This window comes from Miniopterus natalensis, chromosome 12, assembly GCF_054644295.1.
Source record: "Miniopterus natalensis isolate mMinNat1 chromosome 12, mMinNat1.hap1, whole genome shotgun sequence".
In the NCBI taxonomy this organism is placed as follows: Eukaryota; Metazoa; Chordata; class Mammalia; order Chiroptera; family Miniopteridae; genus Miniopterus; species Miniopterus natalensis.
Window position 1 is genome coordinate 62,721,269 of NC_142092.1, and position 16,340 is coordinate 62,737,608.

The window sequence follows — 16,340 nt, forward strand, 5'->3', positions numbered from 1 at the left end:
ACCACCTCACTGAATCCCTTTAAGTTACAGAAGGTAAACTGAGGCCCAGGCTAGGGAAGCAATTTGGCCAGCTTTATGCAGCAAGTTCTCACCACAGCTAGGACTGGAGCCCGGTTTTCTTCATTTTAGTCCAAGGCTCTTTCCACCACACCACTAGGCTAATATCAAGCTTTTATTATGGGCCATACATAGTGAAATCAATGGAAAAGTGGGAAAACAAATAAACCACCTTCCCCCACTTAAAAACCCAAGGCCTTGCCTAGAAATTCTCCTGTCCTCCCTCCCTCCCTCCCATCTTTCCTTTCTCCTATCCACGGCAGCAGTGGGATTCCTTTATTGTGCTGCTCAGCCCCTACTAGGTGCCAAGGAGGTAGCAGGTGCTCAATAAATGTGTGCTGAGAGTGGAATAAAAGGAAATACACGGAAAAGACCTCGTAGAGCTCATAATTTACCCGGAGATGGTCTAAACGCACCCCTGTAATGTACTGCAAATGTGAGGACCCCAGGACATTTCCTCCCCTTTAGTCCTAGAAAATTGCCTTTCAGCGAGAAATCTTCCCAGCACTGTTTTCATTCCCTAGGTGGCAGCCCCTTCCCTCTTCAGATAGAGCACCTCTGTCTTTTGTACTTGCAAATGATTTGTGATTAGTTTTCACCTCCAGCCCAGGGGATTAGCCGGGAGACCTTTGATCTTCAGGTATCGATTTGCATCTTAAAGGAAGTATGATCTCATCTGGGCCAGCTCAAAATTCCATCCCTGCCCCCCAACCCAGTCTGTTTACCAGCCCTCGGCTGGCCAGGGCCTCCGGAGTGGGGCTGAAGCAAGACCAGCCAGACTCGGAGAGAAGGCTGAGGGAAGGTGGGAAAGGGGCGCTTGCTTTCTAAACACAGGCTAGTCTGCTGTACCCCCCTCTTGAGCCAGAGAAACGCTCAAGGTTGTGAGTGTGCGGGTGTGTGTGTGTGTGTGTGTGTGTGTGTGGCATGGTGATCCCTGGATCCTGGAGGGAGGTTGTGTAGTAAAATGCACTGAGTACATGCTTAAGAATCAATCAACCAAGATGAGGTCCAAGTCCTGGTCCTGTCTCGAATCATTTCTGATTCTGGGCAAATTTTGTAATGTCTCTGACTTTTGATTTTGCTCATCTCTAAAATAAGAATAAAAGCCTTGAAAATCTATGCTAATCACCATCCTGGATGGCTGGTGTGAAGAACAACTTGTGTAAGGCAGAGTTAGATCAAAGGAGACTTAGTTCCCAGTCATCGATGTCATCTATGAGCACATAAGCCTCCCAGGGCAGGGATGGACCTGCCCTTGTTTGTTTCCATTACTGCATTCCCTGGTGCCTAAAACAGTGCCTGACCCACAGGAGGCACTCAACACGTATTTGTAATATAATATAATAAAAATATAATATAATATAATATAATATAATATAATATAATATAATATAATATAATACAATACAATACAATACAATACAATACAATACAATAATGTCACAACTATTGCTGCTATTGTCATTGGCCAACATTCCTTACTGTTCAGGTGTCCAGCCAGGCCCAGGGAAATGACAGACTCACCAATGCAATTGAAGGAAACCTCCTGTCGGCAGAAAAGGGAGCAGCCGTCACCATTGAGCTTATTCATGTCGTCGCATTCTTCCCCTCGGCTTCTGCAGACCAGAACAGAACAGAAAGGCATCCCGTCAGCTTCAGAGCCACAGCAGGATGTCACAAAGTCCCCCCCTGGGCCTGACCTTCCCACGAAGCCTCGGGCAAGCGCCTGTCCCCCAGCACCATCAAAATGGGATGCCTAAAAGGGGTGACTCTGGAAGATCCTGTTACATCTGCCTTAGTGTTCGCTTCTGGTGACAAACAGAATTTCCGCGGGGAATCATTCTCTGAGACCTTGTTGGTTAAGTTAGTAAGTCAGATGGGAGTGAGAAACGGACGGCGGAGTGAACAAGTGAATGGAAAACCTTGCTGCCAGGTGTCCGGAAAACATCACTGCCGTTTGAAAATGGTGCACTTACAGGAGATTTTGGCGTTTCTAAACTATAAATGCTGCCCTTCGCTAGGCCCTGTTTCAACCCCTCCCTACGTTCCCAGTGCCCTTAAAGGTAAGATTTTCTCCCGTTCTCACGCTCAGGAAGTTTTGTCTTCTCCATGGGGCAGGTCGCTTCCTGGTGTCAAGGATGCCTAGGCCTGGGGAACTATGCTTCCAGGAAACAAAAATGCCTCCTCTTGTTTATTTTAGGAATTGTTGTCACCACCTAATGGTGATTCTGCAGAGGTTAGGAAGGGAAGAAAATGAGCAATGCCTCTTAATTGGACCTAGGAGAAGGGAAGGAGAAATAATAGCTGGAAGATTGGATGGACTGCAGCTTTACAGAAAATCTCATCTTTTCAGAATCAGAACCTTGGCTTTTGATCCCCATGTTCCAGACTAGCTGTGTGATCTCCAACAACTCATTTGTTCTCTCTGTCTGATCTTTCTCTCTTTGACAATTTAAACCAATTAAAAAAAATCATTAAAAATTCCATGGCTTAGTCATAGTAGCCATGTTTCAAATCCTCAGTAGCTGATGCAGCAGTGACTACTGCGTTGGACAGCACAGAGTATGTCCATTGTTGCAAAAAAATCCATTGGAAGGTGCTATTCTAGATGCTGATGTTCAGTTTTCTCACAGGTTACAATGGAGAGAATTATACCTACTCCTTAGAGCAGGTGCAAGAATGGAATGGAATTTCAAGTGACCGGCACGCTGTGTGACACATAGTAGATGCTCAGGGAATCACAGTCCCATTCCCGCTTTGTCCTGGGAGGTCTCTGCAAAGTGTGTGGCAGCTGTCCCTCCCTCCCCAGAGACCAGCTGGGACCTGTCACAGCATGGGAGAGGCTTCAGACTTTTCCTTTCACCCGGGCAATGTTTGTTGCTTTTAGGAGGTGTCAGAGTAGCAGGATGGTGCCTTGCCATCAATCCTTAAGATGGCCAGGACATCGCACTGATCTCCAAAGAGCCACCCAAGTTCTCTCCTGTCTGCAAACCCTGGAGCAGAGAAGTCCAGATTCCAAGCTGGGCCCCTATTCCAATCTCCACCAGGGAATCTTGCAAGTTGGAAACTGGTGATGGCCTTGGGCTTCTTAGCTATTTCATGGGTTATCTGGGGAGAGATTTTTTTAAAACCTGGGCTGGGTTCCCTAAGCCACAAAGAATACTTCTAAACCGCCTTCCCTCACCACCCAAACAGTGTGTTCTATTGGTTTAAGCATAAAATTAGGATCACCACAAATATCTTCTAGGCATGAAAGATCTATCATTAGATAGAGAAGCTCTGGAAAACCTTCCTTGACCTCGCAGGCTGGAGTGGGTGGCCGTCTTCTCTGTGACCAAAGACACCAGGCTCAATCTATCACAGCCCTTGTCAAACTGTCTGCCTTTGCCTGTTACTTGAGAGTTCCCTATCCTAGGCTTTAAGATGCCAAAGGAAGTGACAGAGTCTTTGTCATCCTTGCGCCCGGAGGCCTGGCACAATGCCTGGGACATAGCAGAACGCGTGTAGCTACGCCTTCACTTGTTTTGCACGGTTATCAGTCACACAGAAAGGCAAAGATGAATCCAGATGGAAACCTGGGCCCTGGGTTCACATCTTGGTTCTGCTCCTTACTGGGTCTGGAAGCTTGAGAAAACCACTTTAATCTTTATGTGTTAATTTTCTCTTTTAGAAAGTATAGTAATAGGACCTATCTCATGTGTTTGTTGGAAGAATCCAAGAAAATGATTGTGTGGCACAGTGCATAGTAGAGGTTCAATTAATATTTATGAATATTATTATCATTGTCATATATTCATCCAGTGTTTTCAACCATAAGGGCCCTCACTGAATTGGAGTCTATCTGTATGACTCTGTAAATTCTCCTACACACACACACACACACACAGAGCAAATGAGTGTGTATCACCCCCCGGAAAATACAATTAGCTAAGATGCCATCCCTACTTTTCTTCAAAGTTGTGTTTTGTGGTTTTGTTTTTGGGTGTTTGTCTGTCTGTTTTTGCCTGGGGAACTGTTCATTAGCTGCCTTCAATCTCTACAAGACCCATCAGCAATGATTAGGTATCTGCAGGTAACTTAACACGTATTTGATGTCTATGCAGGATACCGATTCTAGGTAAAAACACTAAAAAAACTTGGTTGTTAAGAATGTCATTTAAATGAATAACAATAGGGGTCAAGTTTTAGATCAGCGAGCAGAATGACACTGTTTGCAGTGTTTTACCAACGCGTCTATATCTGGCCCCAAAGTGGAGAGACTGAGTTAGAGATCAGGTTCCACATCGAGCGAGTTTCCTTTTTTATTCTTTGTGCTAAATTAGAAAATCCCAAATCACAATTATGGGTTTTCAGCAATGACCGCAAGTGTTTCCTGGAGATTCTGGATCCGCTGCTCCGTCCTGGACCCACAATGATGGGGTACTCTCCCCGGAGGCTGCCTCGCGCAGCGGCTCAGAGTTCCACCAGATGCAGGGGCACGGGCCTGGAAGCTGATGTCTTAGTGTGGGAGAGACGAGCGCAGGGCTTCCCTGGCCCCGATTTTAGTGCCTTCAGTATTGGAAACCGTATCTGCATGTCTGGTTGTTGCATCTGGGCGTGGATCTTAAATACCCCCAATAGCCCATCATCAGTTTCATCCTCTGACACACGAGGAGCTTCATCTTCTATACTTGAAGAGTCCAATTCTTGGCAATCAGGTGGTTTGCACCTTAATTCAACACTTAAGACACCTTACATTAGCTCCTCAATATTAAAATCTTGACAGTTCAGCTTTGAATTCATGGTTGCAGGACTTTTATGACATGAATAGATATCCCTGAGATACACCACGTCAGCAAACCCCTTGAAAATGTACAAAAAAATCATCACTGGCCTTATCAGTGTCAACAAAACATCACTCCTTATTTCAAAACTTGAACTGGTACCTTTCCTGGAGCCGTCGGTGCACTTCAGTGTGCGTGCTGTGCGGGGAGCAGAATCTTGCTCACAGGAGCGTCTCCTGGCCCCGCAAGTTGAAAAGATGTAACTCACTGGCCCTCTTCAGATCCTACTCACAGCACTCGCCCTTCCCTTCAATGCTAAGTCCCAGGCCCTTGCAGGCCAATAACCGACATGTGTGCGGAGGGCTATTCATGCACAAACGCTTTCCTTGCATAACTGTGTCAAACTTGCCGAGCTCCTAGCGGGTCCTGTCATCCCCATGAGGTGTCCAGTTTACATCACAGCGACAGGATCGCGGTCAGCGCCGCAGTAAACTGCTTTGCCCTCAGCACTGTCATAACGCACTGGAGAAACAGTCCAGTGCGTCCCTTTCGTGTATGGGCCACACCTACGAGTGGGTGCACGGTCCGCACATCAGCGCTCTCGTTCGACTGTGAAATCAACGCTCTTCACCACGCCCCTGCCCCCCAGTCATTGCCATTCCACCTTGCAGATATTATGGGACACCCAGCTGTGCCATTTAATGAAGGAATTTTGCCAGTAGCTTGCTTTGCCATCTCCACGCGTAATGTTTATCATTCGATTTGCCAATAGTTTTAAAAGTCCTAGCGAGAGTGTGACTCGCAACTACGTGAGCGATACGAAACGCAGTTTTAGCGATAAGGAACTTAATTGTGAATGCTCTTTGGTTTCTTCTTCAACTCTAGAGAAAAAAACCTGTTCGATTTTGTGCTTGTTCTGGAAGAAAAACTTTAAAAAAAATAAGGCAAAGCTCTTGATGGGCTTCTTGCCCCTGTTTTGTGGTTGCATAACATCTTGCCCTGTGGACAAGGGGAAGGAATGGGCTGCTGAGCCCATTAAACCCACGTTTTAGATGCCTAGCTTTCTGTTTTCTAATCATACTCTTCCTTTTTGGCTGTTCCTGGGGAATCCTTACATTCACTAATTTGCCTGTCTGTAGTCTGTACCTATCTTCACATTCCGTATTCACTCTGGAGTACTGCTCACTATTCATGGTTTTAGCATTAGAGCGAGTTAGAATATTCTGGTATTTTTATGAGCCTTTCACTCATTTTGTAAATTGTTGATATAATACAACACAATAGAATGACAAATAAATATGCAATTTTAACAGATGCGACTGGTAACCAGCAAAGAATGTAAAAGTGCTTTGCCCTGGATGCACTGTGACCCGTTAGCTGAATGTCCCTGGGATGGGAAGGACTACTAGGATCCTTGCGGCACGCATCCACCCACCAGGAGCAAGAGCATACTGGTAGTCAGTGCGTGATGGTAGCTCTGTTGAAATCATGTTATATTACATACCTGAGAGAAAGGTGTGTTCAAAAAATCATCACTGTCTTTCTTCCGAGAGTAGCAAACTGCTGCAAACTGATAGACTGCTGGGGATTGCTGGTGGCTCACTGAAGAGCATCCCAGAAACTCTTCTATTCAGCACCCTGACCCTCTCTTGGCCTAATCAGCACCACCCCTCCCCTTTCTTTAGCGAGAGCTACTTACTTCTGGATAATGCCATCGCCACAGTACCCGCTTCCATGGGTGTATATGGCAGCAGGTGATGGCTCACTCTCCTCGCTTCCAGAAATGGTGATGACCCGGTACTGGTACACGCTGCCAAGCCTCAGGTCCCTGGAAACACACGGAAGACGATTAGCTCGACAGATGGGATGCGGGGAGGGGCGGACAAGGCGGATCCATCCTCTCAAGTACGTTCTAACGGGCTTCTGATTTTTAAAATCACACGCACATTCAGTTATCCGGTAATTTGTATTGTCTCCCCTGTGAAGGCACTCTTCCATTCAAGATGGTTTAGACCAAAATGCATGACAATAGTAACTAGCATCAGTGGACAGATGGCCGTGCATATTACTAACAATGTTATGAAGTTAACTTTTACAATAGCCCTGGTGGGTGAGAATCGGATGGTATGTGGCCTGTAATGAAGATGTGGGAGAATGCCAGCCAGGGAGATAGAAATGGAACAAACAAAGGCGCAGAGGTGGGTAAATGCCACGCCAGACTCGGTGGGTATCCTCTAAGCTGTTCTCACTGTTTTGAGACCTGAGCAGAAACCCCATTTCAGGCCAGTAAGCCCTTTCCTTACAATGCACACCCAGTGACTCTCTCCCTCCTCCCTATGTCTCTCGCTCTTGACCAAAATAATAATAATACTAATAGCAGCATCCATTAACAGAATGTCAGGCCCGGGGCTAAGTACCTTCCTTGTATTTTCTCATTTGAGAATCAAAGCCACCTTACAAGTGCACTAGTATTTTCATTTTATTTTGCAGATGAATCTGAGGCATAGAGAGGTGAGGGGTCCTCCTTACAATCACATGCTATTAAACAACATACTGCGTTCTGCTTCTCTAATCCCTAGCTTAGGCCTGTTTTAATAATCCCACCCCCTGCAAGGAGCGATTTCGACTAGGAATTGCCATTCTGGCACTGATTACTGCCGGATTTCCACCTGGCTTCCATTGCATGTCTCCTCTGCTCTCAAGATCTCCTAGTTCAAGGCTTGTTCTGATTACCTCACACTCAACCTTACACCAGATCACCTCCCTCCCTTCGTCAGCCCCTTCCAGGTCCCCACTTGAATTCATCCTGCCACCAAAGGATCCTGGCTGCTGCCAATTATCCTCCGAGGCGTGTGTGTGTGTGTATTTTTATTTTATTTATTGATTTCAGAGAGAAGGGAGACAGAGAGAGAGAGAGAGAGAGAGAGAGAGATAGAAACATCAATGATGAGAGTCACTGATCGGCTGCCTCCTGCACGCCCCCTACTGGGGATGGAGCCCTAAACCCAGGCATGTGCCCTGACCAGGAATCGAAACACGATCTCCTGGGTCGATGCTCAACCACTGAGCCACGCCAGCCGGGCTAAGGCACAGATATATCTATATCGATTCCACATGAACAAATCCCCATCCCCATTTCCTCTTCCACCATGGTCACAGGAAGATGTATTTGTTTCTTTCATTGCCCTCTGCATCAACTATTTACTTATTAGTAACAACAACAAAAAAGTGCCATGGGAAAAAAACACAGAAAATGATAATGAAGAGAATTCCTATCAGATTCCAGAGTATGTTCATAAACAAAGGGGCAATGGCAAAGAATCTCAAGTCCTCCCGCCCACCTGTCCTTTCAGCTGTTGTTGGGCCTGGGGCTGTTTGGATAAGCCAGTACGACCACAGGTGTAGGGGCGATGGGCGGACACTGTCTCCTGACTCTCAACACAACGATCAGCTGGAGTTTATGAGCACCGAAGGACTCGGGCGAGGAACATGCCTTCCCGAGAATGTTGGGCTTATTTCCCAAAAGAAAGTTTGTGTTAGCAGTGCTGGAGGGATGGGCATATCGGGGTAGACCAGAAGGCCCTGGGGTTCCATCAGTGCTGTGGGTGAAAGCTGAGCAGGTGAAATGTGTACGGCTCTTGAGATCCTGCGTGATGACTGAATAACCACCGCCTGCAGACCTCTGGAATGCTAGTTCATTGATATAATTATATACTTTATTTTTACTTTTAGTTCGTTCAGTATCTTACCCACCTCTACACTAATGAACGTATACGTTTTCCGATTCTCCTCTAAACTGGAATATTGGGGGGGGATTGTTCTTCCCAGGGGCTGCATGAAGGCGCAGGTGGAGATAACAGGCGTGCTACTGTGTTCATTCATTTTGCTCTAAGATATGGAGGCTCGCGTTATATTAAACAAATAGAACACGTCACGGCGTGAAGCAAACTCTCTTTGGGCGACACCCCGGCCACTGGGGTGCGTGGTCATTCCCCGAAGCCGGCGGAGCTCTGTGAAAGGCGGGAGCGTGGGAACCACTTCCCACCCTGCGCTTTTCACTCTGGGGCGGGCGTCCCAGTGATTTATGGCTGATACTATTTAAGGTGCGGTGATAGTATTTGTCCCCGTGCTCCTGCTCCCTCCTCTCCTCCCCTTCCTCAATAACTACAACCCGGGGCCCGCAAATGTGCTTCTAGCCCGACTTCACCCCTTTCTCCTGAGAGTCGCAGGCCGGCGTTTCTCCGCTCTGAGCCCATCTCACATTAGTCACAGACCTGGCCTCACAGCATTTCCCTACAGGCTGGCTATGAGAACATATATGAAGCAAGTATGTGCCCGCCTGTGACAAACAGTTAATACATATCAACCCATTACTAGTCATTACCGATTCTCATTCATTAGAGCTATGCTGTGCTTTCTGTACTGGAAGGGATGGAGTAACAGATACCTACCTGTAACCTTGGTTAGGTAAACCCACGAAGATGGGGTCACCGTCTCTCCCATGTTTCATATTGTTATGGAAACTCTACCCCGCCTTTTGGCTAGAACACCCTCAGTGCCTGCCTGAAGCTTGCTTTCTCTCCAGATGACTATGCCAACACCTGAAAGTTCTGGATCCCAGGTTTGCCTTTTCCCTGGGGCAAAATCTGTCTCCCAATAACTTCCACCCACTGTCCTCCTAGCCCACCAGCATCACATGGCACACCAGTAGAGAAACCTTAATAACCCTCCTTCCAGCGGCGTGTGCCTGGCTCAGGTGTCATTATCTCCTGGAAGACTGGGGCTGTTATCCCAAGTTTTCAGATAGGAAAGGAGAAGCCCAGGTGACTCCCTTCACAGAAAGGGAGGGAAGGGGTAACAGGGTACAGCTTATTAAAAAGATTATGTTTTATCACTGAAGAATGCCTGTGATAAAATGACATTTTCTCCAAAATGAATGCTGAACAAGGACTCTTTTCTCAGGCATCCAGGTAGAATAGAATTTTCCCAGGACCAGCTTAGTGGCTTCTGAAGGCTTTGCTGGAGGTTAGGACCTATTTCATGGTTGGTTTAAAAGTAGGACGTTTATTTCAAGTTGTTCCTTTCAGCTGCTCCCAAAACCATCTGGAAGGTCTTACAGTGTCACTCGAACTCCTTCCCCTCTGTGCCTCCCACATCCAGGCAGACCCTAGCCCCTGTCAGTCCTTCCCACCCACAAGCTTCCACCTCATTCCCTCTGCACCCGGCTGCCTCCAACATCTCAGCCTTGAGGGCTGCAGCCGCCTCTGGCTTGCCCTCCTGCCTCTAGAGCTCCCTTTTCCAGTCCTGCCAACACCACGAGAATTTCTCAGATCCAAAGCCACTCTCCAACCCCAAATCTTCTCATTTAGTGCAGGGATGAGCCAGCCGAAAATCTCCCTGCCGGGACTTTGGAGCCAAACTTTTTTCACTTCATCAGAAGCACGATTAGTTTCATGACTTCTGATTTCTTTCATAGAATTCTGAGTGCCGTGTGCAATTAAGAAGAAAAGCAGACCTCCATTAGTATTTAATCATTCATTCTTCAAACTGCTTCCCAGGTTAGTTTCAGGTTAGTAGATCATAAATTTAGGAGGTTGTATTTCAGTGTGATGAGACTGGCTTCTGAAAGGTGGGCTGGTTTTGGAGGCTTGCTCTGTGCACCCCTTGTATGACATTAAAAACCGTTTCGAACGTGTAGCTATCGTTTCTGCGCAAGTGTCTCAGAGGACACACCTGCCTGAGGGCGGCATTTCTGGCAATCAGAAACAAAAACACTGGCTTTCTTCACCAGTGAGATTGCTCTGTAATCCTCAGAAATGTCCTATTGATGGGAAAGTCTATCAAATTTGGGGTATGATCGTATGGGAAGATTCAGTTACAGATGATCAAATCTTAAGGATATTCATATACGCACCCTATGACTTAGCTTTTGGCCAAAACTCATACTACTTCAAGTGCTGGTGTGTAGTTAATAAGGCAGGTCAATTAAAACCCATCTGACACCTGTGAGCAAGTTGATTCACTTCTCTGGCTCTGTTTTTCTACCTTTCCATTAGAATTTATGATCCTTGCCCCATACCAATGTAACGATAAAATGAGAAATACGAAATTACAGTAGGAGAAGGGGGGGAGAGCCTCACTGCACCATGGACACACCCCACTTTGCTTCTTCCAGGAACCCCTGTCTGAGCCTCCTGACTGCACCTTATTGGGGGTGTATTGTCTCCATATCACAGCATTCACGTACCACAGAGTTTCTCCAAATAGTCTGTGTAACTCAACTGTGTATATTTTTTTGAAACTCCTTCTTGTGCAATAATAACAGCAATCGTAGTTTCCAGTATTTTCTATGAATAATCTCATTTAATCAAACAACAGTCCCTTGAATGATTTATTATTCTAGGCCATTTCCAATGAAAAAGGTAATACTTAGGAAACTGAAGCTACTGCTCATAGTCACACTGTTTTTGTCATGGGACAGGGACGTGAGTCAGGTCTACCTAACTTCATCCCAAGGCAGTGTTTTCTGGAAGTGGAAGCTGTTATGACCTGAAAAAACACAGCAGAATAGAGGTTAAGAGACCCAGTTGTGAACCAAGTACAGGGCACATTCTGAGGCCTGCTAGAAAGTTCTGGAAGTCAGCAGAAATGCACATTCTCCTAAACACTACCCCTCTCTGACCATGCATTTCTTTCTCTACATATGAGGTGGGAATCTGGAAGGCTTGTGATGATCAGCTCTGCAATCCATAGTCCTAATTTAACGAGAAAGCATTCCTGCATCTGTCTGTTATGCGCTTTTCCGCAGGCTAGGAGCTGCCTCAGCAGGTAAAATTCTGCACTGAGAATGGGCATAGCTCAGGACCTACCACCCAGATTGTCTAACCTGGGAGACAGGATGTGGGGGACCACGTAGGATGCCTCTGGCTCAGGAAAGCCTGAGTCTTCCAGTTCTGCTTTGGGCTAAACACCAGAGAGGGTAATGCCTGGGCACTCTGTGCACCTGCTTCCAGCCAAGAATGGGGAGAGGGGGAAACAATCACCCTTAGGCCTGAGGTGTGCCAAGGGGCTTGATACATACCATTGTTGTTGTTTTCACTAGAAAATCTACCAAGTATACAGAAAGGTACAGAGAACACTGCAACCAATGTCCTACGACTAACTACCCAACTGTGTCAAAGTATAACATTTTGCTCTATTTTCTTTATATATTTTACTTTTGATGTAAAAGAAATTCAATATACTGTTTTGTGTACTTGTTTCCAACCCACCTGTGTGCTCTTTCTGCATCCCATTTCCCTCCCTCCCATGAATATTTTTATACTTTTTGCACATATGCCTTGTTTTACGTATTTTAAATGTGTTAATACTATATCATTACGTAGCTGGCTTTTAAAATTTTTTGCCCAGTATTGTTTTTGAGATCCCATGTATTGATTCGTGTAGATCTAGCTCATAATTTACTGCCCTAAGTATCATACTGTATGAATATACCACACTTTATTTGATATTCTCCTCTCAGTGGACTCCTAGGTTGTTTCTATTATTATTACTATCATTACTAGGTAATCATTTGGGTTGATTTTTCAATAATGCTACTTTAAATGTTTGTGTTCATGTTCCTTTGTCCATTGAGCAAGAAAGGTCTGAAGGAAAGACATCTAAAGTGGTATCATCAGGTTGAAGGCAATTGTACCTTCGAGTTTATTAGGTGTTGCCAAGATATTTTCCAAAATGGTTGTACTAATTAACATGCCCACCAACAGACTTCCGATTGCTCTAGGTCCTCGCCAGCACTTGATTCTGCCAAACATTTAATTTTTTGCCAATCTGATTAGTATGAAATGATATCTAATTAGTCTTTTATTTTGCCTTTCCCTGGTTATTAACAAGACTGGCTATCACTTCATGTGTCTGTTGACCACGCAGGTTTCCGGTTGTGTTCACCATTCACCACTTGTGCCTACTTTACACTGTGTTCTTTCTCTTTATTGATATGTAAGTGTGTTCACATATACTGGGTACTAACCCTGCAATTACAGGTACTGCAAAATACCCCTGCCAACTCCCTGACTCCTATTGTTTTATTTTGTTTATGCTGCTCTGTTGAGTAGAATTTTAAATCATTTCCTTCATGATTTGTGTTTCTCATGTCTTGTTGAATAACTATTTTTTCACTCTATGGCTGTAAATAGTCTCCTCTGTTTCCTTCAAATAGTTTTAAGGTTTTAATTTTCACATGTATGGCTTCAATCACATACAACGTAGTTTTTAAAACGGTGGGAGTTAGGGTTGTCCCCCCCCCCCCCAAAATACGGATGAACCATTTGTCCAGCATTATGTCTGGAGTGGTCCATTCTTTCACTGCCAAACTGAAATACTGACCTCACCATACATCCCTCAGGACCCAGACAAGTTTGTTTCTGGCTTATCTTCTTTCATTGGTCTATTTTTTCCTATCATCTTATCCACCGCTGTCTACTTTAATTTCCATAGGTTTTACAAAAGTCCTGATTTACGCTACAAATCTATGCGCGGATTCTACTAATCTATGAAGAGAAAAGAGATCTTTGTCACACTGCATCTTTCCATTTACACACGCAGCTTATTTTTTTATTTATTCAGGTCATCGTTTATGGTTTCAGTAAAGTTTTAAAGCTTTCTTCGTAAAACTTGTGATGACATTTTTATAAATGTCAGTACTATTGTAAATGGCAGCTTTAATCTGCCCACGTATCTAGCTATCTGCACACATACATGTACCTGTATATCTGCATTCGTATTATCATATTTGGGGGCTGAGTTTTATAATTTGATATTCTAGTTAGAAGTCCTCACAGACCTTTTTGTTAGTGCTAACAATCTGCTGGCTCTTACCACTGTTTCTATGTGGGCTCTCACAGGTGAGAACAATGGACAGTTTGTTTCTTCTCAATTCTCAGGTTTTTTATTTACGTTTCTTGTCCACTCAGTTACCATGTCTTATGACTCTCCCTTTCTACAAACAGCGTCAATAAAATGTGAGGTGTGGGGCACATACCTGTCTCGTTCTCAGTTTCAGTTTATTTCTGGCCCCAGGTAACATGTTTTTCTGATCCCAGTCATGCATCTGAAAGGCGGACAGCTACCTCAGTTATGTTTTATCTAGAATTTCTGCATAGAAGTTGGTATTGGAGATATTTTTGGATCAGTTAGTCCACCAAGTTGTACATACTATGTTTTAATAGAAACCTGACAGGTAGAAGTCATGTGCATTGTTTAGCTGAGTTCAGGGTAGTTTAGTAACCTGCCCAAGGTCAGGGAGATAATCGTTATAAAGCAGAATTTAAACCATGCTGCTTCACTCTGCAACCACTGACCTTTCCCCATGATATTGAGCTGACTCCTTGGATAAGCACACCCAGTGAGCAATGCGTTCATATCCAACCAAATACAGAATGCTGAAACTACGCGAAGAGAAGCCAAGCTCCCCTCCACAGTCCTAATGTCTCTTAGCAAGCTGCTGCTCCAGCTAAATTCTTCAGAGAACACTTCACTTTTGCTTTAGGCTGAGAGGTACTCTGGCCTCCCACTGAGGGAGGCTGGCTGTAAAGGGCTTGGGATAAAGAGCATAATACGCCCTTGGGGAGGAATTTCTTGAAAGGCAATTCTGACATCACTCTGGATGTCACCAGGAAAATGTGTCAAGAAAAACGGTTATGGTTCCCCCATCCAATTTGGTTGTGTTTTTGGATGAATCAGTTCTCTCTGGACCTCCCTTTCCTTGTGCCATTAAAAAAAAATAAAAATAAAAAAATATATATATGGAGTTTCTGATAAGAGTCATCCCAAAGATGAGGAAGATATCGTCAGTCTCACACAGTTCAAGGGCAAACAGGAGGACAAGTCACGTAGAGTATGGTTGTAATACAAGGTAGAGTCTGAAGAGCACTAAGAGAGAGGAAGACCGAAGAGAGGTTAGAAGGATGGGAAAGGTTTAGGGAGATATCCAACACCTGGATTAGGTAAATTCCTTCTACAGGTGTCTTTAGCATCCCATACCTCATTATAAAATTTAGCATGCTTCCTTGCAATCAGATGATGAATGCCTGCTCGTCCCTGATGCATGTTAAGTGCTTCAAGGGCAGAGAACATGTAAGTCTTTCTTTGCTATATACCTGTGCCTAGCACAGTGCCTGACAGACATAGAATAGGTTTCCAACAATATCTGCTGAATGAATTAAAGTCTGAGACAGTGCACATGGGAAAATGTCAAAAGACATAAATTATGCACGTGGTATTCTGAGCAGCGGGAGCGGCACAAAAGAGGACACAGGTGAACCTTTTTAGGTGAAGAAAGTTCATTTAGACTGAACTCCAAGGTGAGATAAAGGAAGTGCTGCAGTTTTCCTAGATGGCCAGTTTAGAGTGGACATAGATGGCAGAAGCCTCTGAGGCAAGATGCTGGGTCCCCGAGTGATGGAGAGCCACTGTAATAAAAGCAGGGGTTGAACACAATCACTTCCTAAGCCCCCCGCCCCCACCCCGTCCAGTTGTAGAAGTCAGAATTAGATGTGCTAACAGCAGCTGACATACTGAACCAGCACCCATGTCTTTAGACAGCCTGGGCTCCCTCCACTCCCACGGGTCCCTCCTTCCAAGGCCCACCACTCAGAGGACAGCAGCACTTTCCACTCCATGTGCCCTTTTATTAAAGCAAAGCTGTGATGCTGAGCTTCTGGTGCCAGGAAAGAATCTTTGTCTGGGAAAATGGACTACTGTCTTGCAATATCCATCTTCTCATTCCTTCTGGTGACTACTGTGAGCTCCAACTCACGGTCAGGAGTAAAGGAATGAAGAAAGAGATGACAGGGACCCGAGCATCCTCGGGGCGTTCGGGTCCCTGCAGTGAGAGTAGGGTCCACCCTGCTCGCACACCTAACACAAATCTTCTCTGCACACTGACAATGCTGCCCTCATTCTGTGCAAGGCTCAGGAAGGAACAAATGTATACATGCGACTGATTAATTCCAGCAGCCTTTGACAGGGTTGTCCAAGGATTTGCCCTGGTACCAATTTAAAACACAGTAGCAAATTTAATGAAACTAACAGTTTGCAGCCAAGGCCTTTGTTATTTTGTTTTAATCATCTTTTACCACCAATTGAAATGATTTTCTACTTTCTTGGTGCAATGAAAAAAAAAAAAAAGAAAAAAAAAAAAAACAAAACACAACAAGGGAAAGAACGGAGGGACAATGTGGAAATTATAAAAGATCCAGAGCTTCAAATCCTGGGATAAGGGAACACCAGTCCCGAGACTTAACTGGCTGTTTGAGTCCGGCGGAGATTGGAAGGAAAGACGTTCACCAGCTTGGGGGAAACACCACACCTGGATAGCATTAAAGAGAGGAGAGCGGAAAGGATCTACAAGGGACTCTTGTTTTTCCTGAATGCAACCAAAGGCGATGTGTGACAGCTTCCTCAAACACCCCTGCTGGTGATGGACAGGCCTCTTGATTACAGAGCAGGGGCTTGTGACAA

The 16,340-nt window shown here is 45.1% G+C and overlaps 1 protein-coding gene across 1 annotated transcript in view; it reads right to left on the reverse strand.

Annotated features, from left to right (window-relative positions):
* Positions 1–16,340, reverse strand: part of PAPPA (pappalysin 1) — a 212,916-nt gene that overhangs the window by 109,117 nt on the left and 87,459 nt on the right. The window contains 2 exon segments of the mRNA XM_087822859.1: positions 1,582–1,673; positions 6,520–6,648. Of these exon segments, the coding sequence (XP_087678985.1) occupies positions 1,582–1,673; positions 6,520–6,648 (221 nt within the window).